General features: G+C 36.1%; 1 protein-coding gene across 1 annotated transcript in view; it reads left to right on the top strand.

The window, feature by feature from the left end:
- The window catches only part of SBF2 (SET binding factor 2), a 456,507-nt gene that overhangs the window by 283,619 nt on the left and 148,104 nt on the right, over window positions 1-24,784 (top strand). Inside the window, exon 18 of the mRNA XM_082476788.1 lies at window positions 1,241-1,390. Coding sequence (XP_082332914.1) covers window positions 1,241-1,390 — 150 coding nt within the window. The remainder of the gene's footprint in view (window positions 1-1,240; window positions 1,391-24,784) is intronic.

The following is a 24,784-nucleotide window of genomic DNA, read 5'->3' as shown; positions in this document are numbered from 1 at the left end:
TCATTTTAAATGAACAGTGTCTAAGATTTAAAATCTTAGCCAAGCCTAATTATATGGCAACCAGAGAAGTATTGATAGTCATTTCCACCCCCCCCCCGGAACTTTTAAACATTGTTCATTCTATTTTGGCATATTACTTAGAAACTTAACATTTAAAATATAATTTTATTTATTACAAAGAATCTAGTTATAACAAGTCATGAATTATAAAAATTGTGGTATTCATTTAAATGTGCCTTGTTAAAACACATTTTCTTGCCTTCTTTAATAAAACATACTAAACATATGTAACCTTTCCTTAGTGACTCGTCATAATTCTGAACATTTATTACAAGGGGCTAGTAAAACATGTAAAATAAAGTTTTTACCCTTGCACTAAATGACCTCAAGCCTCTTTATATTTTCAGTGTTTTTGGTATCCATTTTTTTCTTATGGTTGAAGTGTTACAGACTTTCTTTTGCTTCTCTTGCTTTCAACTTTCACAGCCTATTTCCTGTACCCGTTGTAACAATATTAGGTCCCTCTACTCTCAGTCTTCTTCTCTTCCTTCTTATTTGCCCCTTTGTTCTCATTTTAGGTTTTCAAAGTTAAATTATTACTTTATGTAAAGTAAATTAATTCAGCCCTAAAGGTGAAATGGAAGACGCGTTCTTGTGGGTGATGAAGTGAAAGAGTTTTAGTACATACACCTAGAGATATCTGTTTGTTGCTCTGAGTTTTTTTCCTTCTTAATTATGCTTTTGAAATAAGAAGAGATTGTAGAATTTTCCAGTCATAAATTAAAACTGAGTAGTGATTAAGTTGCTAATCACTTTAAAAGTATAAAATCACCGATGATTCTTGTCATTTTAATTTTTCCTTCTATTCTTGCCATGGAGATGTGACCAGTTATTGAAAGAATGTGTCTAAGTGTCTGTGGTTTTGACTCATAATCTGAAGCAACAGTTAATTTGGTGACCACAATTTTGATGAGTTTTTTTTTAATGAAGTTTAATGTTTTTAAATGTATCACATAAACTAGTCCTACTTATTTTCATGCTGCCTTACAAATAAAAAAATCACTATAAATCCATCTGTTTACAGCTGTCTTTAACAGTACATCAACTCTTTTCTAGCAGTTTAATTCTACTAATAACTCTGTTAAATGGTTTATAGGATACACGTGAGTTTTCAGCGTGATTGAAAGTTACGTTTTTTCCAGTGGTACCTTTTGTTCATGTCTTCCTCTCTTGTCCTCAGACTCTTCCTGCTGCACTGAGAGCCCTTAAAGGAAAGGCAGCAAGACAGTGTCTCACTGATGAGCTGGGTTTACATGTTCAGCAAAACCGGGCAATATTAGACCATCAACAGTTCGACTACATAATAAGGATGATGAACTGTACTCTACAGGTAACTTTTAGTTCTTTCAGATTATCCTTCTTATTTGAGAATACTTTTTATTTTTCCAGGCGATTCAGTAATTACCAATATATCAGGTTCTTGAGCCTTCTGCACCTAATAGGATGAAAAGCCAATATCCATACCATTTCTGTCAGAAACACTCATGTATTACTTGGCATAAATATTAAGAGTTTTTTATTCTGTCTTTGTTTTTTCTTGAAAAATATTAGGTTATTTTACTAGTTCTATAAGCAAGCTTTCTGAAAATGAAAAGTCATCTTTAAAACATTCAGTTGTATATTACTTAATGTCTGTATTCATGTCAGCCCTTTTCAGTCAGTTTTCAGTTGTACTATTAAAGCAGAGGGCAATGAATGGTGGGTAATCCAAATGATAAATGAATTACTCAGTTAAGTGTTTACTAAGTACTTTGTGTAGGTAAAGCACAAAAAAAATATTTCCAGGTGGCTTCAACATACGTGTATTATCTTACAGAGATAAATTTCCCACACAATAATGAGGACACAGTTTAGGAGAAAAAAATAATCTGATTTCCCTATCCTGTCCCTGTGACATTGGCATCGTATTCTTTGTAGGTGATGCAAAAATTCTTTCTTAAACTTTTTGCACAAAGAGAAAAATGTGATTAAATATTAAGATGTAAAAGACTATCTGTCGGACTCCAGAGAAACTGAGTAAAATGCATGTTAAATTCTGGTAGATTGGAAAGTGAGAATTACAGGGTATAATTAATAATAACATTTGTGGATGAAAGAAGGCCTAAAGAAATGGAAAGATATACCATGTTCATGGATTGGAAGACTCAGTATTATAAAGATATCAGTTCTCCCGAAAATAATCTATAGAGTTACTGCAATTCTCATCAGAATCCCAACAGAAAGAGCAAAAGTCTGAGAATTACCAACATACTCCTAAAACAAATGGCAAAGCCTGGGAATTGGCCTTGTCACATATCAAAAATTAGTTTAAAAGAAGACACACAAATGGCCAAAAGGTAAGTGAAAATGTGCTCCATGTCACTAATCATCGGGAAAATGCAAATCAAAATCACAAGTTACCACCTCACATCTGTTGGAAAGGCTGTTATCAAAGACACAAGGGATAATAAGTATTGGCAAGGATATGGAGAAAAAGGAACCCTTGTGCACTGTCGGTAGGAATGTAAATTGGTGTAGCCACTATAAAAAATAGTACGGAGATTCCTCAAAAAATTAAAAATAGAACCATACCATATGATCCAGCAGTTCCACTCTGGGTATATCCAAAGGAAATGAAAACAGGCTATTGAAGAAGTATCTGCACTCCCATGTTCACTGCAGCATTAGTCACAATAGCCAAGATGTGGAAATAACCTAAATGTCCATCAGTGGATACATGGATAAAGAAGATGTGGTATATATACACAGTACAGTGCAATATTATTCAGCCATGAGAAAGAAGGAAATTCTACCACTTGCAATAACGTGGATGAACCTTGAAGGCATTCTGCCAAGTGAAATAAGCCAGACAGAGAAAGACAAATACTGCGTGGTATTATATGTGGAACCTTTAAAAAAAAAAAGGTCAGACTCTTAGAAACAGAGTAGAAAATGGTTGCCAGGGGCTGAGAGGTGGAAGAAATAGGGAGAGGTCGATAAGTGGTACAAACTTTTAGCTATAAGGTGAATAAGGCCTGAGGATCTGATGTACAACATGGGGACTACAATTGGTAACACTTTATTATATAACTGAAATTGCTAAAAGAGTTGAACTTAAATGTTTTCACCAAAAACAAAAAACAACAGATAAATATGTAAGGAGAGGTGTCATTTAACTGAGTTGTGGGAATCCTTTCACGATGTATACATATATCAAATCACCTCAGTGCATACTTTAAATATCTTACCATTTTACTTGTCAGTTATACCTCAACAACACTTAAGAAATTTTTTAATTAGTTTAAGATTGTAGTCATTAAGACAGTGTGTGGCACAATCATAAACAAATTGGCCAGTAGAGCAGAATTTAGAGTTTATAAACAGATGTACACATGTTTGGAAATGTGATTTATGACAGAGTTGGTGTTTCAGATTAGTGACAAAGAGGTAAAAAATTCAATAACTAGTACTGGGACAGTTGGGTGACCATGTACACATAATGAACCATGTACAGGAAAAATGTACCGATACCTCACACTATACACTAAAATCAGTTTTATGTGGATTAAATATTAATACTTAAATATGAAAAGCCAACCTATATAGTCTTTCAAAGAGAATAAATGACATAGCCTTATGACTTTGGGGGAGGGAAAGATTTGTTAAACAAGGTAAAAATAGTGCCACTCTTAAAAGAAAATATTGTTATATACCACTTTTACCTCAGTTAGAAAGAAAGATTGGTAAATTTGACTACATTAAAATTAGAACTTCTTTTCATCAAAAATACCATAAAGAGAATGAAAATGTAAACTTCAGAGTGAGAGATGTTTGCAGAGCATATGACTACCAACTGATTAGTACTCAGATTATAAAAGCTCCTACAAATCAATAAGAAAAAGACAACCCAAATTTTAAATGGGCAAGAGACTTAAAGTATCCCGGAGAAAAGGAAATCCACTTGGATAATTAGTGTATAAATAAAATGACATTTTTTAAAAAGATGATCTATGTCAATAACTGGAGAAATGTAAATTAAAACCACAATGAGATAGCATTTTACATTCACTGTTTTGTAATAATTGTATAATTGGATAATATTAAGTATTGGTGAAGTTATCGAACAAATGGAGCATGTAAACTCTGCTTGTTAGAGTGTAAAATGGTACAAAGATTTTCTTGTAAAGCTGAATATGAACATATTCTATGACCCAGTGATTCCACTCTTAGAGGAGATCTTACCCACATACACCAAGAGATACGCACAAAAATGTTCATAGGAACATTGTTTGAAATAGCAGGAAACTGGAAACAACTCATGCCAACCAGCAGTAGAATGTATAGATAAATGGTGCTATTTTCTTATGTTAGAATATTATTTAGCAGAGATAATGAATGAATTGCAGCTATAAGGAACAATGTGGATGAATCTTAAAGAAGATAATTTTGTGCAAAAATAAAAAGGCAATTCAATTACAATATGCTTTCATTCATATAAAATTCAAAGCATGTAATATATTATTTAGAGTTATTTAAGTTAGGGATAGAATATATGTGTTAAAACTAAAAAGAAAAGCAATGTGTACATATATTAAATCATCACATTGTATACTATAATTTTATCTGTCAAATGCACCTCAATAAATCTGGGAAAAAAGAAAATCAAGGGATAATAAGCAAAATATTGAAGAAAATTACCTCTGGGAGACAGAGGGGAAGGACATGAACATAGAGATCTTCAAAGGTAATGGTAATACTCTATTTCTCAAACTATGTATACGGGTGTTAATTGTATCGTTATTATTTATAATCTTATAACTTATACACATTAATGTCTTAGGGTACTACTGTTACATTTTTTTTGCAGGGCATATTTATCTTTTAAAACCCATTTCAAGTGATACCTTTTTCAGAAATTCTAACTTAAAATCTAGCATCAAAAATGTAATCTTGTTTAAGCAAATTGGCAAGATAGGAGATGATTCACCTTTACTGGAAATACATTCTTACTTTAGAGCATAAGAGACTAGCTGTAATAGTTTATAATAGCAAAAATTGAAAGCATCCTAAATGTTTACCATTTGGATTTTGATTAATCTAATTATGGTAGAACTCTTCTTTGGAATACTGTTCAGTTACTAAATAGAAAGAGGTAGCTCTATAATATGTAGAGCTATAATATGTAGCTCTATAATATGTACCCATATGAAAAAACTTCTGTTATGTATTGCCAGGTGGGCAAAAGGAAGTTACATAAAGTAGGTATAATTCTGTTTTTGACCTAAAATTACATATATGTATGTATGTATATCATGGTAAAAATCTGGAAGGATAGTTATACTACATCCTTAATAATGGTTATCTCTGGCATAGATAGAAGAGTTTTGACTTCCATTTAAACTTTTCTCTGCTTGAAACACACACATACACACAAGCATAATTAAATTATATAAAACATATAGCAAGCATATTTTATAAATTAAAAAATGATTCTCATTTTTGTAGGAAGGAAATTATCAGACCTTTATGAGAAGAATAAGACATAATAAATTTACCCTAAAAAAACTCACGTCTTTTACTACTTTTGTTACTTTCTTACAGTTACTTTGGTACTGTCATTATATAGAACAAAGGAATTTGATTAATAGATCAAGGTCACCAGAAGCCATAAAGTTAGGTAATTTCCTGATTCCCTATAACTGGTGATAAAACTACAAAAACTGTTTTAGGGAGCTTTTTTCCATTTGTACTTTATGTGCTGTAATTAACTGAAGAACTAAGTTATAAGGCTTTCTCTAAACTTAATTTTAGCATATACTAATTAGTAATTACTTATAGAATAGCCAGGTACCCTTGGGTTACAAAAATATTCCTTTTCATTTGAATAATCATATTCTGGGGGTAAAAAGCTTGCGTTTTTTTTGTTGGTGTTGTTTCCAGATACACCTGTACTGATGAACACTTAATATTTTAGAATTCACTATTTCATAAATAAATAAAAATATATCCTGTCTTCCTTCCAGCATATGCTGTTGTTTAACATTATAGAGAGGCTCTTTTCAGTTATAAATGGGTTCACATGTGATACTCTTATTTTAATGGGTTATTTATTACCAACTTGGGATTTATTAATATTTATATTCTTGTTGCAACAATGTTACTTGTGGGGATTTAACATGACATTCTGAACATTTTTTACAAAAGCATAGAATTTCAAGGCAGAGAGGCCAAACATCTGTGTTGGTGTTTTAAGATAGAAACATTAAATGAACCAATTTTTAGGTAGTGATTCAGAAACTTTAGTAAATTTTGCTTTTCGTGATCTTGAAGTTATTCTGTCTTTCCTGTCCTCAAGGGAAAATTAAATGGAACATGAGTACTGCCAAGGGGTTATTTTGTTTATCAGGTTCTTTCACTGCCAAGATAATTTTTTAAAGGACTGGTTTATAGAGATTATAGATTATTCCTATGTATCTTCTCATCTCAAATAACTGATCGTATTTTAGGTTTTTTTGTAACTGAGATTACTATAAATCTCTTCAAAAATATCATGGGGCTTCCCTGGTGGCGCAGTGGTTGAGAATCTGCCTGCCAATGCAGGGGACACGGGTTCAAGCCCTGGTCTGGGAAGGTCCCACATGCCACGGAGCAACTAGGCCCGTGAGCCACAACTACTGAGCCTGCGCGTCTGGAGCCTGTGCTCCGCAATAAGAGAGGCTGCGATAGTGAGAGGCCCGTGCACCGCGATGAAGAGTGGCCCCCACTTGCCACAACTAGAGAAAGCCCTCACACAGAAACGAAGACCCAACACAGCCAAAAATAAATAAACAAATAAATATTTAAAAAATAGTGTGGGGGAAAAAAACTTTCCTTTAAAAAAAAAAAATCATGGCCTTAACTCTTTTCATTTTAGCAGATATGTGATTTTTGTGTCAAGATCTTAGCTAAGACCTTTTCACAGTAAATTATAATTTAAAAACCCAGTAAAGTCCTCCATTTCCAGCATTATAATAAACTGCATGTTACGAGATACCCTCTCACTAACATAGAAATAGATCTTAGAAAATTGAAACAACAACAAAAAATCCCCATGATTTTGATATGTAGTTTTTCCCAAGAAGAAAAGGAAATCTATAATAGGCCCCTCCTCTACTCTCAAGAAAAGGACAAATAGGAAAAACCAAATTCTGAGCTATTAGCAGGTAGGGAAACCAGATTTGTGAGCACAATTAAGCCTTGACTTCTGTAAAGAGAGCTGGTTGAACCTGAGAGCTTTATTTACATCAGGGTAGGACACTGGAAGAGGAATAAAATAATCCCTCTTCAGCGGCATGCCCCTCACCCTTGCCTCCAGAATAAGCAATTGTAAATCCTTTCTAGAATAACGCAGCCACAATTTAGGCAGTCAGGATTCCCACAGATAAAATTCAGTAAGATATAAACTCACAATTTTAAAATGACCAAATACCAAAGAAATGAGCCAATATGAAATAGTGTCAACAGAAACAACCAACAGCAGATTGAGACCCCCAAAGGCTTTATATATTGGAATTATTCAATATGAACATATAATAATTAAAATAAATAAATAAAGGATTGAATACAAAATAAACAAATAACAAGAAACTAACAAAAATGGCCAGGTAAGTTTAGATTATATAATCAGTAAAGTAAAAACTCAAAGGCTAGGGAAAACCTAATATCGTTAAGATGTCAGTTCTCCACAAATCAATCTGTAGCCTGAATGAAATCCCAATAAAAATCACAGTGGAAGTTTTTCTAGAAATTGACAGGATGATTCTAAAATTTATGTGGAAATGCAGAGGACTTAGAATGGCGAAAGCAATCTCGAAAAAGAACAAATTTGGAGGACTTAACGCTACCTGATTTCAAGACTTACTGTTAACCCACAGTAATCAAGACAGTGTTGAACTGACATATCAAATAGATCAGTGGAAAAGAGCACTCAGAGACCCGCATTTATGGCATTTTTGACAAAGGCACCAAAGCAATCCAATAGGGAGAAGAAAGTTTTTTCCACAAATAGTGCTGAAATAACTGAATATATCCATATGGAAAAAAAGTGAACCTCTACCTCTACCTCCCATCAAACACAAGGATTAACTTGAGGTAGAGCACAGACATAAACATACAATATAAAACAATAAAGCTTTTAGGGGAAAGCATAGAATAGAGTCATGACTTGGGAATGAGCAACAGTTTCTCTTTTTTTTAATAATTAATTGAATCTTTATTGCCACTTATAACCTTTATAACTGGCAACAGTTTCTCAGGTCACAAAAAGTGATAACCAAAAAAGAAAAAAATGGTCACTGTACTTCATCAAAATTAAAACTTATGCTTTTCAGAAGACAGCATTAAGAAAATGAATAGTTAAGACTAGGAAAAAATATTCCCAAAATGTAAACATGACAAAGAACTGATGTCATGTTTATATAAAGAACTCCTACAACTTAATAAGGAGAAGCCAAATCAGCCTTTGAAAATGGACAGTTTGAACAGACACTTCACAAAATAAGATATGTGAATGGTCAATAAAAACATGAAGAACTGCTCAGTATCCGTCATCCGGGAAATGCAAATTAAAACCATTATGAGATACTACTATATAACCACCAGTATGGCTAAAATTAAAAAGACTGACAATACCAAATGTTGACAGGGTTGTAAAGTACTTGGAATTCTCAGGTTTTATTGTTGAGAATGTAAACTGGTGCAATCACTTCAGAAAAAAGACTGGGAGATTCTTATAAAACTAAGCATATACCTAAACTATGATCCAATAATTTCACTCCTGGGTCTTACCTTAAAAAAATTACAACATATGACTATTAAAAGACTTATACAAAAGTATTCATAGGAACTTTATTCATAATAGCCTGAAACTAGAATCAGCCCAGGTGCCCATCAATCAGAGAATGTTTTTGTCTTTAACTACCATATATCCATACAATGTAATACTAATCGGCGATAAAAAAACAGGCTAGGGTTTCCCTGGTGGCACAGTGGTTGAGAATCTGCCTGCCAATGCAGGGGACACAGGTTCGAGCCCTGGTCTGAGAGGATCCCACATGTCGCGGAGCAACTAGGCCCGTGAGCCACAATTACTGAGCCTGCGCATCTGGAGCCTGTGCTCCGCAACAAGAGAGGCCCGCGCACCGCGGTGAAGAGTGGCCCCCACTTGCTGCAACTAGATAAAGCCCTCGCACAGAAACAAAGAGCCAACACAGCCATAAAGAAATAAATAAATAAAATTTAACAACAACAACAAAAAAAAACAGGCTAATGATACGTGCAACCACATAGATATATCTCAAAAACATTATGGCATATTTGTCAAAACCCAGTGAACACTTAAGGTTTGTGTATTTTATTGTATGTAAATTATACAGCAAAAGAAGAACCTATAAACAAATATTGACCTCTAATGATACGCATGCTAAAGTACTTAGGGGGAAGTATAACTGATGTCTGTGATTTACTTTGAAATGCACTAAAAATAAGATGGGTTAAAGGATAGGTAGATGAATAGCTAAATGATATAAAGCAAGCATAGTAAAATGTTAATGACAGTCTAGGTGGTTAGTATACAGGTGTTCACTGTAAAATACTTTCAATTTTGAGATATATTTGAAATTATTTGGGTAAAATAAGTAAACAAAGAAATAAGTACATAATTACAAAAAGCTCATTGGATGGGTTAAACATCACACTAAATGCAGTGAGAGACTTGTAGTGAACTGGAATACAGATCTGAAGCAATTACACATAGTGGAGCAGAGAGAGACAAGAAGATGGAAAATATGGACGAGAAGTTAAGATACATGGAGGATATAATGAGATGGTCTAACACAGTGCTATTCAAAGTACTAGTCTGTGACAAGATAAGGAACTTGTGCCAGAATGTGAATCAGTGAATCAGTGGCTTTCTTTTCATTGAGAAAGTCTTGCTTAAATAAATAAATAAATAAATAAATAAATAAATAAATAAGCAAGCAAGCTACTCAACAGTGGGCTTAGTATGACTTCAACTGGCAGTGGTCAGTATCTCCAAAAGTAACCAAGGGTCCTGCCTTATTAAAGAGGAGAGGCTTCACAGTCAAGCCTCAGATTTTGTCAAGGCTGAAAATTCTAGTTACCAACAAAATTTTTTTATAAAATTCCATTGGTTACTGGATAGATTCTTATATTGGGCATCTTAGGCTAAGGGCTCTGAATAATATAGGAAACCACATAGAGGTTTAAAAGTATGAGAAAAATGGCTTATCTTCTGGAACCCCAAACTTTCCACAATATACACGTTTTTAAGGACACTCAAGCACTGCTGATGACCAGTTCCTATGTAAGAGGTAGCAAATTTGAGAATTTTGTTAAGTGCTGTGTTCTGAATGTATCCTCCCAGATTCATATGTTGGAAACCTAGTGCCCAAGGTGATGGTATTAGGAGGTGGGGCTTTTGGGAGGGGATTAGGTCATGAAGGTAAAGACATCACAAACTAGATTAATGCCCTTTCAAAAGAAAGCCAGCAGAGCTCCCCAGCCCCTTCCACTATGTAAAGATATAAGAAGATGTCTGCAACCCTGAAGAGGGCCCTCACTCAACCATGCTGGCACTCTGACCGTGAATATATACACCACCTCTTTATCCATTCATCTGTTAATGGACACTTAGGTTGCTTCCATGTTTTGGCTACTGTAAATAGTGCTGCTATGAACATTGGGGTGCGTGTATCTTTTCAAATTAGAGTTTTCATCTCTTCCGGATATATGCCCAGGAGTGGGATGGCTGGATCATTTGGTAGTTGTATTTTACTTTTTTAAGGAACCTCCATACTATTTTCTGTAGTGGCCGCACCAATTTACATTCCCACCAGTAGTGTAGGAGGGTTCCCTTTTCTCCACACCCTTTGTAGACTTTTTGATGATGCCCATTCTGACCGGTGTGAGGTGGTACCTCACTGTAGTTTTGATTTGCATTTCTCTAATAATTAGTGATGTTGAGCATCTTTTCATGTGCCTGTTGGCCATCTGTCTGACTTCTTTGAAGACGTCTATTTAGTTCTTCTGCCCATTTTTTGATTGGGTTGTTTCTTTGATATTGAATTGTATGAGCTCTTTGTATATTTTGGCAGTTAAGAATGAAATATTGCCATTTGCAGCAACATGTGGACCTAGAGATTATCATACAAAGTGAAATAAATCAGAGAAAGACAAATACTATATGATATCACTTATATGTGGAATCTAAAAAATAATACAAATAAACTTACAAAACTCACAGACAGGGGCTTCCCTGGTGGCGCAGTGGTTGAGAGTCTGCCTGCCAATGCAGGGGACACGGGTTCGAGCCCTGGTCTGGGAGGATCCCACATGCTGCGGAGCAGCTAGGCCCGTGAGCCACAATTGCTCAGCCTGCGCATCTGGAGCCTGTGCTCCGCAACAAGAGAGGCCCGCGCACCGCGATGAAGAGTGGCCCCCGCTTGCCGCAACTAGAGAAAGCCCTCGCGCGGAAACAAAGACCCAACACAGCCATAAATAAATAAATAAAAATTTTAAAAAAACCTCACAGACATAGAAAACAAACAGGGTTACCAAAGGGGAAGGGGGGAGGAATAAATAAAGAGTATGAGATAGCAGATATACACTACTATATAGAAAATAGATAAACAACAAGGATTTACTGTGTAGCACAGGGAACTATATTCGATATCTTGTAATAACCTATAATGGAAAAGAATCTGAAAAAGAAAAAATATATATATATATTAAACTATCACTTTGCTGTGTTCGTGAAACTAACATAATATTGTAAGTCAGCTGTACTTCAGTTTTTAAAAAAAGAGTATATTAATCAGTAGAATACATCTTTTGCTTGAGCAGGGTATGTATTTTACTCCTCTCCTCCTTTCTCTTCCTCCAGACATTTACTGATTTCTATCATGTACTAGTCTCTGTAATAGGTACTGGACATACTGAGATGATTAAGATATCATTTTGGTTCTTAAGGAGTTCACAGTCTAGAAGGAAAAACTCACAGGTAAACCGGTATTTATAATATAGTGGAATATGCACTGATAGAGGTGTGTGAAAAAGTGCTACGAATGCTGTTACGGGTTACTGGGTTTAGAGTGGGAAGGAGATGGTCACAGAGGGCACCTGTCAGACAAGGATTGGGAGGGAGAGTGTTCCAAATAGACGAAGTTGCTAGTAGAAAAAAGAAGTATGGAAAGCACCTGTGTTTTTGAAAATTAAAAAATATTTCCATGTTGCCAGGTGTAGTATAGAAAGGTGGTAGGAGATGAGATAAGTAGATAGAGTAACTTCTGGTTAAAGTGAACATTGAATACATACATTTAACCTCAGCTGCTACTCCAAAACCCACTAAAACAAAAGTAAAGAGTTTTTTTTAATGTGTAAACCCACAGGCAAAACAGGATAGGAGACAACAGCAACAACATTTTAGAAAGTAGAAAGCTGATGGATGAGTGCCTTTATTTAGCAGCCCTAAGAAAGACTTTTCCTAACTAACAGTTGTACAAGCCTTAAAGCACCCCAGTTTGTGGAACTGCAAAGGGCTCAGGAATTAGAGATATCAAGTTATCGCTGAAAGCAGGAGGTTAAGATGGAGCTATAATATTAAAAAGAGGATTAGTTGAAAGTCTCCTTAAGATGCGGTTGGAGTCCCCTCTCAGATCTTTTCCAGTTCCGTGTTAACAGCCAGCTGCCTCTCCTTTACCCTGGCAGAGTATTAGAGGTTGGTTGGTTGGTTTGTGTATTTATTTTTGAGAGAGAGAGACAGAGCGTAAACAGGCCAGGGAAACACTATGTCTGGCTGAGGGAAACACTGTTTTGCTGCAAACAAGGGAGTAAAGTGAGTGTCAGATATTAAGAATACCAGTCGACAACTTTCCCCCTTCAGCTCCTAGAACTCTGGCGGCCTTCCCTCAAGCAGGACATTGGAAGACAGCTCTCTGAGAAATGTGATCAGCCAAAGAGGAAAAGATTTTACTAAAAATACTGAGATAAGAGTTTCTTAACAGAACAGCACAACCAGGTCATGCTATAACGAAGCTCTCGGTCAACAAGCTTCACCATGTACACTTTGTTTTTCTTTTGTCATTCTTTGGTTTACCTCTTGCGAAGGATGACCTAAGCAGAAGGGGTCAGTTAAACAAAGTCAGTTCCTACTCCCCACCATTGTTCCTCAACTCTGCTTTCATTCTCCACGCCCTTTGTAAGAGAACCATCTAGTCAGCATCCATAATTATTCTGTCCTTTTCCTTCTTGGGTACCTCTCTTCCTCTGACTGCCTCAGACAACCTCAGCTTTCTTTTGGCTTTGAAACAGGGTCATCCACAATCACTACTACCCTCTGGAAATAGGCTCAAAGAAATTAAGCAATTTTCTCAAATCACACAGCTCGTAATTTGAAAGATGAATCCTAAATCTAATTTTTTTTTTTTATTCTTGCCTTTAAGTCACTGATACACTGTGTTCTTCAAAAACTGTGGCAATAGGTGCTATATAGCTAAATTTAAGTTTAGATCAGGAACTTAAATTCTGGGAACTTGTGGATCTTTATTTTTATTTTTCCTAAATAACAATTGCTATTGAAAAACCCCAACCTTAACTGAGTGAAAACAGACCTTGTTTTTGTTTTTGTTTTTACTCATTTGCGGTTTTTTGTTTGTTTGTTTAATTAATTTATTTATTTATTTATTTTTGGCTGTGTTGGGTCTTCGTTTCTGTGCGAGGGCTTTCTCTAGTTGCGGCAAGTGGGGGCCACTCTCCATCGCGGTGCGTGGGCCTCTCACTATTGTGGCCTCTCTTGTTGCGGAGCACAGGCTCCAGACACGCAGGCTCAGTAGTTGTGGCGCACGGGCCCAATTGCTCCGCGGCATGTGGGATCCTCCCAGACCAGGGCTCGAACCCGTGTCCCCTGCATTAGCAGGCAGACTCTCAACCACTGCGCCACCAGGGAAGCCCCAGACCTTGTTTTTATTGTTCATCATTGTATACCCAACATCCAGCACAGTACCTGGCACATAGAAAGTATTCAGATATTGTTTGAATACATGAATGATTACATAACTTCATGGAAGCAGTAATTATTGAAATAAGAGTCTACTTTTCTAAGTTACTTATTATGGAACCAACTTGGTTGTCAACACTTTGAATTTCAGATATAAGAGAAAATTCATTAAGAAGTTAGCTGTTCTAACAGCTGTAAGGTTTAGGCCAAATCTTCAGCTATCACCAACTCAACCAATGAGAACTCATTGATAAATCTAGTGGAAACTCTTCAGTTCTTATTTATTTGTTTGTTTGTTTGTTTGTTTATTGACACATGGTAGATTTGATGATGACCACTGGCCACTTCTGTGCAAAACCCTCTTCCCTTATCTTTGATGATACCATTTCTCCTTTCTACTTCTTTTGAATCTCTTTTTCAGTCTTTTTGGTAAGCCTTCTTTTCCCCCGTCCTGCAAGTCGTGATGTTTATTTGCATCTTAAATCTTCTCCCAGTCTAAGATTCTACCTAGGCAATCTTATTCATCCCCATTACTGTCTTCTACCTAATCCTTCCAAATCTTCCTCCAGAAGTGAGTATCTTGCTGGTTGCTCTCCATCTCTACTTGAATGTCCCAAAGCTATTTAGATGTTATGTTCCAAACTGAAATAATCACCTTTTATCCCCATTTTCAGCCACCATCCACAACCTCTTCCTCCTGAGTTTCCTAGTTTAACAAATGGCACCAAATAAGCCAAAAACATGAAATTAGTCTCTTTCTCTTAGCCTTATCCTCATGTCTGATCAGCCACTGAGTCCTATAGAGTCTGCGTTCCTATGTCTCTTTCCTGATGTCTCTCAACTCCCATGCACTTTTCTCTTTCCTTAAATTCCAATATCCTGATTTAAGTCACCAACGTTTCTTACCTCTTTTACTGCAGCAACTTCTTAACTGGTCTCCCCACCTCTTTCATGACCCATCCCCTTACTTTATCTGTTTCCTTGCTTTACAAAAGTGATATTTCTACAATTCAGGTTGGATCTCGTCACTTCCCAACTTAAAATCCTTTCCCCTTGCCCTCAAAGTAAATTCTGATCATATCTTTGCTCCTTCCTACCTCTACAGCCTCATTTTTCACTGCTGTCAATCCTCTGGCCTTTGCACATCTTACTGCCTTAGTTTGGAACACTATTTTTTTCTACTCCCTACTCCCTCAATTGTCCCTTTCACCTAGCTAACTCCTAGTCATCCTTTACTCTTAGTTTAGATGTCACTTCCTCCTGGAAGCCTTCTTTGGCCCATCAGTTGTAGGTTGGTAGCCATTTCTGTGTGCCTCTACTGTATTTTGTACTGCGTCCATCCTATCCACCATGATCCTACAATAACGCTTACCACGTATAATGAAATTACCTGTTGGCGTACCTATATTCCCCATTATGTCTGGCATGAAATAGTCTCTCAGTACAACTTGGATGAATGAGTAAATGAATAAGTGAATGTAATATAAGTAGCTGCTTACCTTACCTGATTAGAGTTTCAATTCTTCACAGCTTCCATCCTTAAACAGGTCGGTAGCTTTTATCCTTTCTTGGCTATAATCCAATTCCCAACCAGAGCTAGCCTCTGCTCACTTTTGTATCTCTGTGCACAGGAATATCTAGGTAAGAAAACCTAGATGGATGGTTTGATAATTCACAACCTCTGCTTGAAAGCAAAATTTAAAGTTCACATATAGCTGGCAGATACTGTCCCAATCGACAGTACTGTCATCGCTATATTAGGTGGGCCAAAAAGTGCCTTCAGTTTTTTAAGTAAAGATAAAAGACACATTTTTCATTTTCACCAAGAACTTTATTGTACAACATATTCACCCTTTTGTTCCACTACCTTCTGCCGTTTTTCAGGCAACTTCATAACTCCATCTTCCCAAAACTTTTTATCTTTTTGAGCAAAGAACTCTTCCACGTGCCTTTTCCAGTCTTCCAGGGAATTGAAATTTTTTCCATCAAGAGAATTTTGTAAAGACCGAAATAAATGGAAATCCAAAGGTGCAATGTCTGGTGAATACAGCTGATGAATTAGAACTTCCCAGCCAAGCTGTAACAGGTTTGCCTGGTCATCAAAGAAATATGTGGTCTTGCGTTATCCTGATGGAAGATTATGCTTTTTCTGTTGACTAATTCTGGATACTTTTCGTCGAGTGCTGCTTTCAGTTGGTCTAATTGGGACCAACTTGTTGGAACTAATCCTTCGGTTTTCCAGAAGGAGCTCATAATAGAGGACTCCCTTCCAGTCCCACTGTATACATAACATCACCTTCTTTGGATGAAGACCAGCCTTTGGTGTGGTTGGTGGTGGTTTATTTCACTTGCCCCACGATCTCTTCCGTTCCACATTATTATACAGTATCCACTTTTCATCGCCCGTCACAGTTTCTTTTAAAAACGGAACGTTTTCATTACATTTAAATAGAGAATAGCATGCAGAAATACGGTCCAGAAGGTTTTTTTTTGCTTAACTTACTTGGAACCCAGACATCAAAACGATGAACGTAACCAAGCTGGTGCAAATGATTTTCAACGCTTGATTTGGTTATTTTGAGTATGTCGGCTATCTCCCGCGTGGTATAATGTTGATTGTTCTCAATTAATGTCTTGATATGATCTCTATCAACTTCAACTGGTCTGCCTGACCATGGCGCATCGTCCAGTGAGAAATCTCCAGCACGAAACTTAGCAAAGCACTTTTGACACGTTCAGTCAGTCGCAGCACCTTCTCCATACCTGCACAAATCTTTTTTTTGCATTTCAGTTGTGTTTTTACCTTTCTTGAAATAATAAAGCACAATATGCTGAAAATGTTGCTTTTTTTCTTCCATCTTCAATATTGAAATGACTACACAGAAATTCACTAATTTTGAAAAGTCTTTTTTTAAATGTACGCTGATGTGACAGCTGTCACATACAGTCTAACAAAATTGTTGCAAATGAAGTTAAAGACAACTAAGTGCTACTAGAGCCATCTTACAGAAAAAACCAAGCGAACCTTTTGGCCCACCCAATATTTAAAGCATGAGTGTTCATACCTACTGTGTTAGAATCCCAGGGATGAAGCATCTTGTATTTTTTTTTAAAGTTCCACAGGTAAATTTGACATGTAACTAGAGTTGAAAAGTCAGTGTCTTGTTATCTGGTGTAGTCATTTTTTAAGCTTTCCTTAAAATTTTTAAATGTGCATTTCTGGGCCCCATGGTCAGAGATTCTGAGTTGGTAAGTCTGTAAGGGGTAGATTACAGCCAACATTTAAAACTTTTCAACAGCAAAAAGGACAGCTTTGTAGATATGCAATCCATCAAATACCCTTCAGTCATTTTCAGGAAGCTGAAAAAGGATTTCTGCATTGTCAAAGAGGTTGGACTAGATGTCCCCCGGATTCCTCTTCTAAATTCTATCATCTCAGGACCTTTTTTTCATCCTTGCTTAGTAGGAGCAATCGTGGCCCTCTCTAGTTCATAACACCATATCATCTTTGGTCCATGCAAGGTCCCATTCTTGTTTTATTCATTTATTTTTAAAGTTCTTCCTTCTTTTTTAATATTTATTTATTTATTTGGCTGCACCGGGTCTTAGTTGCGGCACGTGGGTCTTTAGTTGTGGCACATGGGATCTTTTCATTGCGGCATGCGGGATCTAGTTCCCTGACCAGAGATCGAACCTGGGCCCCCTGCATTGGGAGTGTGGAGTCTTAACCACTGGACCACCAAGGAAGTCCCTATTCATTTATTTTTATTACCATTATGCTCCCAATCTCCCTCAATTATTTTAATGTGTTTAATATATTATTTTCAATGCAGATGTTTAAAATTGCATATTATTTAGTGCACATGTATTTTTAATTTATGTAAATGGTGTAGTACATATTCTGTTCCTTTTTCAATCAGCATTATGTTTTTAATATCATCTTAGGAGGCTAGTGTAAATATGATTCCAAAACCAAATAAATACAGTAGAAGGAAAGAAAAAAATAGTCCCACTTTTCATATCAATGTAAGTGCAGAACTCTTAGATAAAATACTGGCTAATTGATTATGTTAGTGCATTAAAAAAAACCAAACCATCATGATATAGTAGAATTGATCCCTGGATCCTTCCAGTATAATTCACCACATTAATAGATTAAAGGAGAAAAATTATGATTATCTTAATCAGTACAGAGAAGGCATTTAATAAAATTCAATGTGTATTTGTGTAAAAGTTCTTAGCAAACTGTTATTAGAGAAAAGCTTCCATACTTGGTAAAACCTACATACCAAAGACCTACAGCAAGCCTTATAGTTATTGAAGAAATGTTATGTGTTCCCTTTAAGACTGTAACAAGATAAAGATGCTTACTTTTATCACTACTATTAACAATGTGTCAAATCATTATGTTGTATACCTAAAACTAATACAGTGTTACATGTGAATTATTTCTCAATTAAAAAATGTTACAAGGGGAAAATGAGATCCAAGGATTAGAAGAGAAAGAAAAAACTGTCATTATTTTCAGATCGTATGATCCTCTGCCTGGAAAAAGTGCCACATTGACAAATTAACTAATCAGATGATTCATTTAGATTACTGAATATAAGACCAATCTACAAAACTCAATAGTATTTCTTTTTACCAGCAAAAGCCAACTAACAAGTAAAGTTAGTTCTCCCTTTCTCTCCCCTTCCTTCTTTCCTTCCTTCCTCCTGTATCCAAGCACCATTGGGCAGGCTCAGGCAGGGCAGTAATGGTAGCCAGACAGAGGCTGGATCCCATACTTACAAACACAAAGATTGTAGATGAATTGGTATCAGTGGCCCAGTGGAATAAGAGTACTATTTATAGTCAGAAGACTGAGCAAATTAAGTAAAGGTATTGAGGATAATTGTAGCCAGATTTTTCACTGATAAAAGAAGAAAGTATAAGTATGGAAAAAGAGAAGCTAGCATGAATCTTATGGTTTTGAATAAATTAGGGCTAATAATGCCAACTCATGATTTTCAACATATATACATTGAAAAAATATGTGGAAATGTGTGTGTATGTCTGTGAATATGTGGGGGGAGGGTGCATATATATATTTCCTAGCTCTGTTTATTGAGAGGGCCAGGCAGCAGAGACACCCCCGTATAACAGTGAACACACCTAGTATCCTGATCTTGGTTTCTAAATTCCAGTCTCCATTAAAAGGAAGAAATGACTCCTTGAAGAAATTACTAGGGCCAGGACTAGAGCAAAGAAAACATAAGAAAGACTTTATATTTCAGGAAGTACAGAAGTGCTCAAAGAATGAATGAGCTCTAGTTGGACTTTTTTTATTGAGGTAAAATATACACATCATTAAATTTAACATTTTAACCCTGTTTAAGTGTACAGGTCAGTGGCATTAAGTACATTCACACTGTTATGCAAAAACATCACCACCATCCATCTCCAGAACTTTTTCCATATTCCCAAACTGAAATTCTGTACCAGTTAAACAGTAACTCCCAGTTTCTGCCTACCTCCCACCCCAGCCCCTGGCAACTATCATTCTACTTTCTATCTATATGAATTCGACTGCTCTAAGTACTTCATACAAGTGAAGTCATACAATATTTGTCTTTCTATGACTGGGTTATTTCACTTAGCATGATATCCCTAAGGTCATCCATGTTGTAGCATGTGTCAGAATTGCCTTCCTTTTTAAGGCCAAATAATATTATACTGTATGAGTATAACACATTTTGCTTATCCATTCTTCTGTTGATGAGCATTTTAGGTTGCTTCTACCTTTTGGCTATTGTAAATAATGCTGCGGTGAGCATGGGTATACAAATATCTCATCACGTCCCTACATTTTCTGCAAGCAAACTGCCTTTAAGCCTTCAAGTTTGCTTGCAGAAAAAGTTAATTCTCTTCATCACAGAGCTGCATATACATACATTAGCTCAGAAATTCAAAGATCCTGAAAGAGGAAATCCAGCTGGAGGAGCTGCAGGCCTGACTGACAAGGTAGCCAGCAGATCAGTAACAGTATGTGCATGCAGCGCCTAACCCTACACTGACTTCTGAACATAAACATGGGTACTGCATCACTTCCACCTTCCACATCTCTGGCAACTCTAACTCAGAACTGTACAGTGAAGGGAATTCTGGGGACTGTAGTTCCAGCTTAGCTAAATTTACATAGTACAAAGTCACTCCACTCTTCTTCCCCATCAATACCCTCATTTAACATGAGACCCTGTGAGGCTGTGAACTCAGTTTGTATTGTAATTCAGTCACCTAAGGGTTAAACTTTGTTATGATAGTTACACATCTCAACCCTGCAGCTACAGGATCTTATTTCATTTATCTTTTAGAGTAGTCATAGAAACTTTCTGGTCCCTTACCTGAACCTTGTGATAGAAATTTAGCATCTTGAGCTTATTATGATCTTCCTTCAAATTCTCTAGTGAACTTTGATACAGTGGGCGAGGCTTATTGTTCCTCTTATTTGAATTAAAATATTTATGTCAACACTTACTTGATTACATAGGCACTTGATTACAGTTGTTTATAGGTGTTAATTTAAGTAACTGTTTTGCTTTTGAGTGCCAGGGACTACCAGTTTCTCATTAACCACTGGCAAAAGATTTATTAATGCCTTTTTTTTTAATAATTATTTTTATCAAAACTTTATTTTTTCTTTAAGACTATTTTTTTAACATCTTTATTGGAGTATAACTGCTTTACAGTGTTGTGTTAGTTTCTGCTGTATAACAAAGTGAATCAGCTATATGTATACGTATATCCCCATATCCCCTCCCTCTTGTGTCTGCCTCCCACCCTCCCTATCCCACCCCTCTAGGTGGTCACAAAGCACCGAGCTGATCTCCCTGTGCCATGCAGTTGCTTCCCACTAGCTATCTATTTTACTTTTGGTAGTGTGTATATGTCAGTGTTATTCTCTCACTTCGTCCCAGCTTACCCTTCCCCCTCCCCATGTCCTCAAGTCCATTCTCTACATCTGTGTCTTTATTCCTGTCCTGCCCCGAGGTTCGTCAAAACCACTTTTTTTTTTTTTTTTAGATTCCATATATATGTGTTAGCATACAGTATTTGTTTTTCTCTTTCTGACTTACTTCACTCTGGATGACAGACTCTAGGTCCATCCACCTCACTACAAATAATTCAATTTCGTTTCTTTTTATGGCTGAGTAATATTCCATTGTATATATGTGCCACATCTTCTTTATTGATTCATCTGTCGACGGACACTTAGGTTGCTTCCATGTCCTGGCTACTGTAAATAGAGCTACAATGAACATTGTGGTGCATGACTCTTTTTGAATTATGGTTTTCTCACGGTGTGTGCCCAGTAGTGGGATTGCTGGGTTGAATGGCAGTTCTATTTTTAGTTTTTTAAGGAACCTCCATACTGTTCTCCATAGTGACTATCAATTTACATTCCCACCAACAGTGCAAGAGGGTTCCCTTTTCTCCACACCCTCTCCAGCATTTACTGTTTGTAGATTTTTTGATGATGGCCATTCTGACCGGTGTGAGGTGATACCTCACTGTAGTTTGATTTGCATTTCTCTAATGATTAGCGATGTTGAGCATCCTTTCATGTGTTTGTTGGCAATCTGTATATCTTCTTTGGAGAAATGTCTATTTAGGTCTTCCACCCATTTTTGGAGTTGTTGGTTTTTTTTGATATTGAGCTGCATGAGCTGCTTGTATATTTTGGAGATTAATCCTTTGTCAATTGCTTCATTTGCAAATATTTTCTCCCATTCTGAGGGTTGTCTTTTCATCTTGTTTATGGTTTCCTTTGCTGTGCATAAGTTTTAAGTTTCATTAGGTCCCATTTGTTTATTTTTGTTTTTATTTCCATTTCTCTAGGAGGTGGGTCAAAAAGGATCTTGCTGTGATTTACATCACAGAGTGTTCTGCCTATGTTTTCACTAAGAGTTTTGTAGTCTCTGGCCTTACATTTAGGTCTTTAATCCATTTTGAGTTTATTTGTGTATACGGTGTTAGGGAGTGTTCTAATTTCATTCTGTTACATGTAGCTGTCCAGTTTTCCCAGCACCACTTATTGAAGAGGCTGTCTTTTCTCCATTGTATATTCTTGCCTCCTTTATCAAAGATAAGGTGACCATATGTGCGTGGGTTTATCTCTGGGCTTTCTATCCTGTTCCATTGATCTATATTTCTGTTTTTGTGCCAGTACCATACTCTCTTGATTACTGTAGCTTTGTAGTATAGTCTGAAGTCACAGAGCCTGATTCCTCCAGCTCCATTTTTCTTTCTCAAAATTGCTTTGGCTATTCGGGGTCTTTTGTGTTTCCATACAAATTGTGACATTTTTTGTTCTAGTTCTGTGAAAAATGCCAGTGGTAGTTTGATAGGGATTGCATTTAATCTGTAGATTGGGTATTATAGTCATTTTCACAATGTTGATTCTTCCAATCCAAAACATGGTATATCTCTCCATCTGTTTGTATTGCCTTTAATTTCTTTCATCAGTGTCTTATAGTTTTCTGCATACAGGTCTTTTGTCTCCTTAGGTAGGTTTATTCCTAGGTATTTTATTCTTTTTGTTGCAGTGGTAAATGGGAGTGTTTCCTTAATTTCTCTTTCAGATTTTTCATCACTAGTATATAGGAATGCAAGAGATTTCTGTGCATTAATTTTGTATCCTGCTACTTTACCAAATTCATTGATTAGCTCTAGTAGTTTTCTGGTGGCATCTTTAGGACTCTCTATGTATAGTATCATGTCGACTGCAAACAGTGACTGTTTTACTTATTGTTTCCAATTTGTATTCCTTTTATTTCTTTTTCTTCTCTGATTGCTGTGGGTAAAACTTCCAAAACTATGTTGAATAGTAGTGGTGAGAGTGGACATCCTTGTCCCGTTCCTGATCTTAGAGGAAGTGGTTTCAGTTTTTCACCATTGAGGACGATGTTGGCTGTGGGTTTGTCATATATGGCCTTTATTATGTTGAGGTAAGTTCCCTCTATGCCTACTTTCTGGAGAGTTTTTATCATAAATGGGTGTTGAATTTTGTCAAAAGCTTTTTCTGCATCTATTGAGATGATCATATGGTTTTCATCCTTCAGCTTGTTAATATGTTGTATCATATTGATTGATTTGCGTATATTCAAAAATCCTTGCATTCCTGAGATAAACCCCACTTGATCATGGTGTATGATCCTTTTAATGTGTTGTTGGATTCTGTTTGCTAGTATTTTGTTGAGGATTTTTGCATCTATATTCATCAGTGATATTGGTCTGTAATTTTCTTTTTTTGTAGTATCTCTGTCTGGTTTTGGTATCAGGGTGATGGTGGCCTGGTAGAATGAGTTTGGGAATGTTCCTCCCTCTGCTATATTTTGGAAGAGTTTGAGAAGGATAGGTGTTAGCTCTTCTCTAAATGTTGAATAGAATTTGCCTCTAAATCCATCTGGTCCTGGGCTTTTGTTTGTTGGAAGATTTTTAATCACAGTTTCAATTTCAGTGCTTGTGACTGGTCTGTTTATATTTTCTATTTCTTCCTGGTTCAGTCTCAGAAGGTTGTGCTTTTCTAAGAATTTGTCCATTTCTTCCAGGTTGTCCATTTCATTGGCATGTAGTTGCTTGTAGTAATCTCTCACGATCCTTTGTATTTCTGCAGTGTCAGTTGTTACTTCTCCTTTTTCATTTCTAGTTCTGTTGATTTGAGTCTTCTTTTTTTCTTGATGAGTCTGTCTAGTGGTTTATCAATTTTGTTTATCTTCTCAAAGAACCAGTTTTTAGGTATATTGCTCTTGTTTTCTTCGTTTCTTTTTCATTTATTTCTGATCTGATCTGTATGATTTCTTTCCTTCTGCTAACTTTGGGTTTTGTTTGTTCTTCTTTCTCTAATTGCTTTAGGTGTAAGGTTAGGTTGTTTTTTTGAGATTTTTCTTATTTCTTGAGGTAGGATTGTATTGCTATAAACTCCCCTCTTAGAACTGCTTTTGCTTCATCTCATAGGTTTTGGGTCGTCGTGTTTTCGTTGTCATTTGTTTCTAGATATTTTTTTATTTCCTCTTTGATTTCTTCAGTGATCTCTTGGTTATTTAGTAGTGTGCCATGTAGCCTCCATGTGTTTGTATTTTTTACAGTTTTTTTCCTGTAATTGATATCTAGTCTCATAACGTTGTGGTCAGAAATGGTACATGATACGATTTCAGTTTTCTTAAATTTACCAAGGCTTGATTTGTGACCCAAGATATGATCTATCCTGGAGAATGTTCCATGAGCACTTGAGAAGAAAGTGTATTCTGTTGTTTTTGGATGGAATGTCCTATAAATATCAGTTAAGTCCATCTTGTTTAATGTATCATTTAAAGCTTGTGTTTCCTTATTTATTTTCATTTTGGATGATCTGTCCACTGGTGAAAGTGGGGTGTTAAAGTCCCCTACTATGATTGTGTTACTGTCAATTTCCCCTTTTATAGCTGTTAACATTTGCCTTATGTATTGAGGTGCTCCTATGTTGGGTGCATAAATATTTACAATTGTAATATCTTCTTCTTGGATTGATCCCTTGATCATTATGTAGTGTCCTTCTCTGCCTCTTGTAATAGTCTTTATTTTAAAGTCTCTTTTGTCTGATATGAGAATTGCTATTCCAGCTTTCTTTTGATTTCCATTTGCATGGAATATCTTTTTCCATCCCCTCACTTT

The sequence above is a fragment of the Balaenoptera physalus genome (assembly GCF_965194825.1).
Source record: "Balaenoptera physalus genome assembly, chromosome: 10".
Lineage (NCBI taxonomy): Eukaryota > Metazoa > Chordata > Mammalia > Artiodactyla > Balaenopteridae > Balaenoptera > Balaenoptera physalus.
Note: the sequence above shows the minus strand (reverse complement) of the source record. Positions and strands in the feature narration are given on the sequence as shown.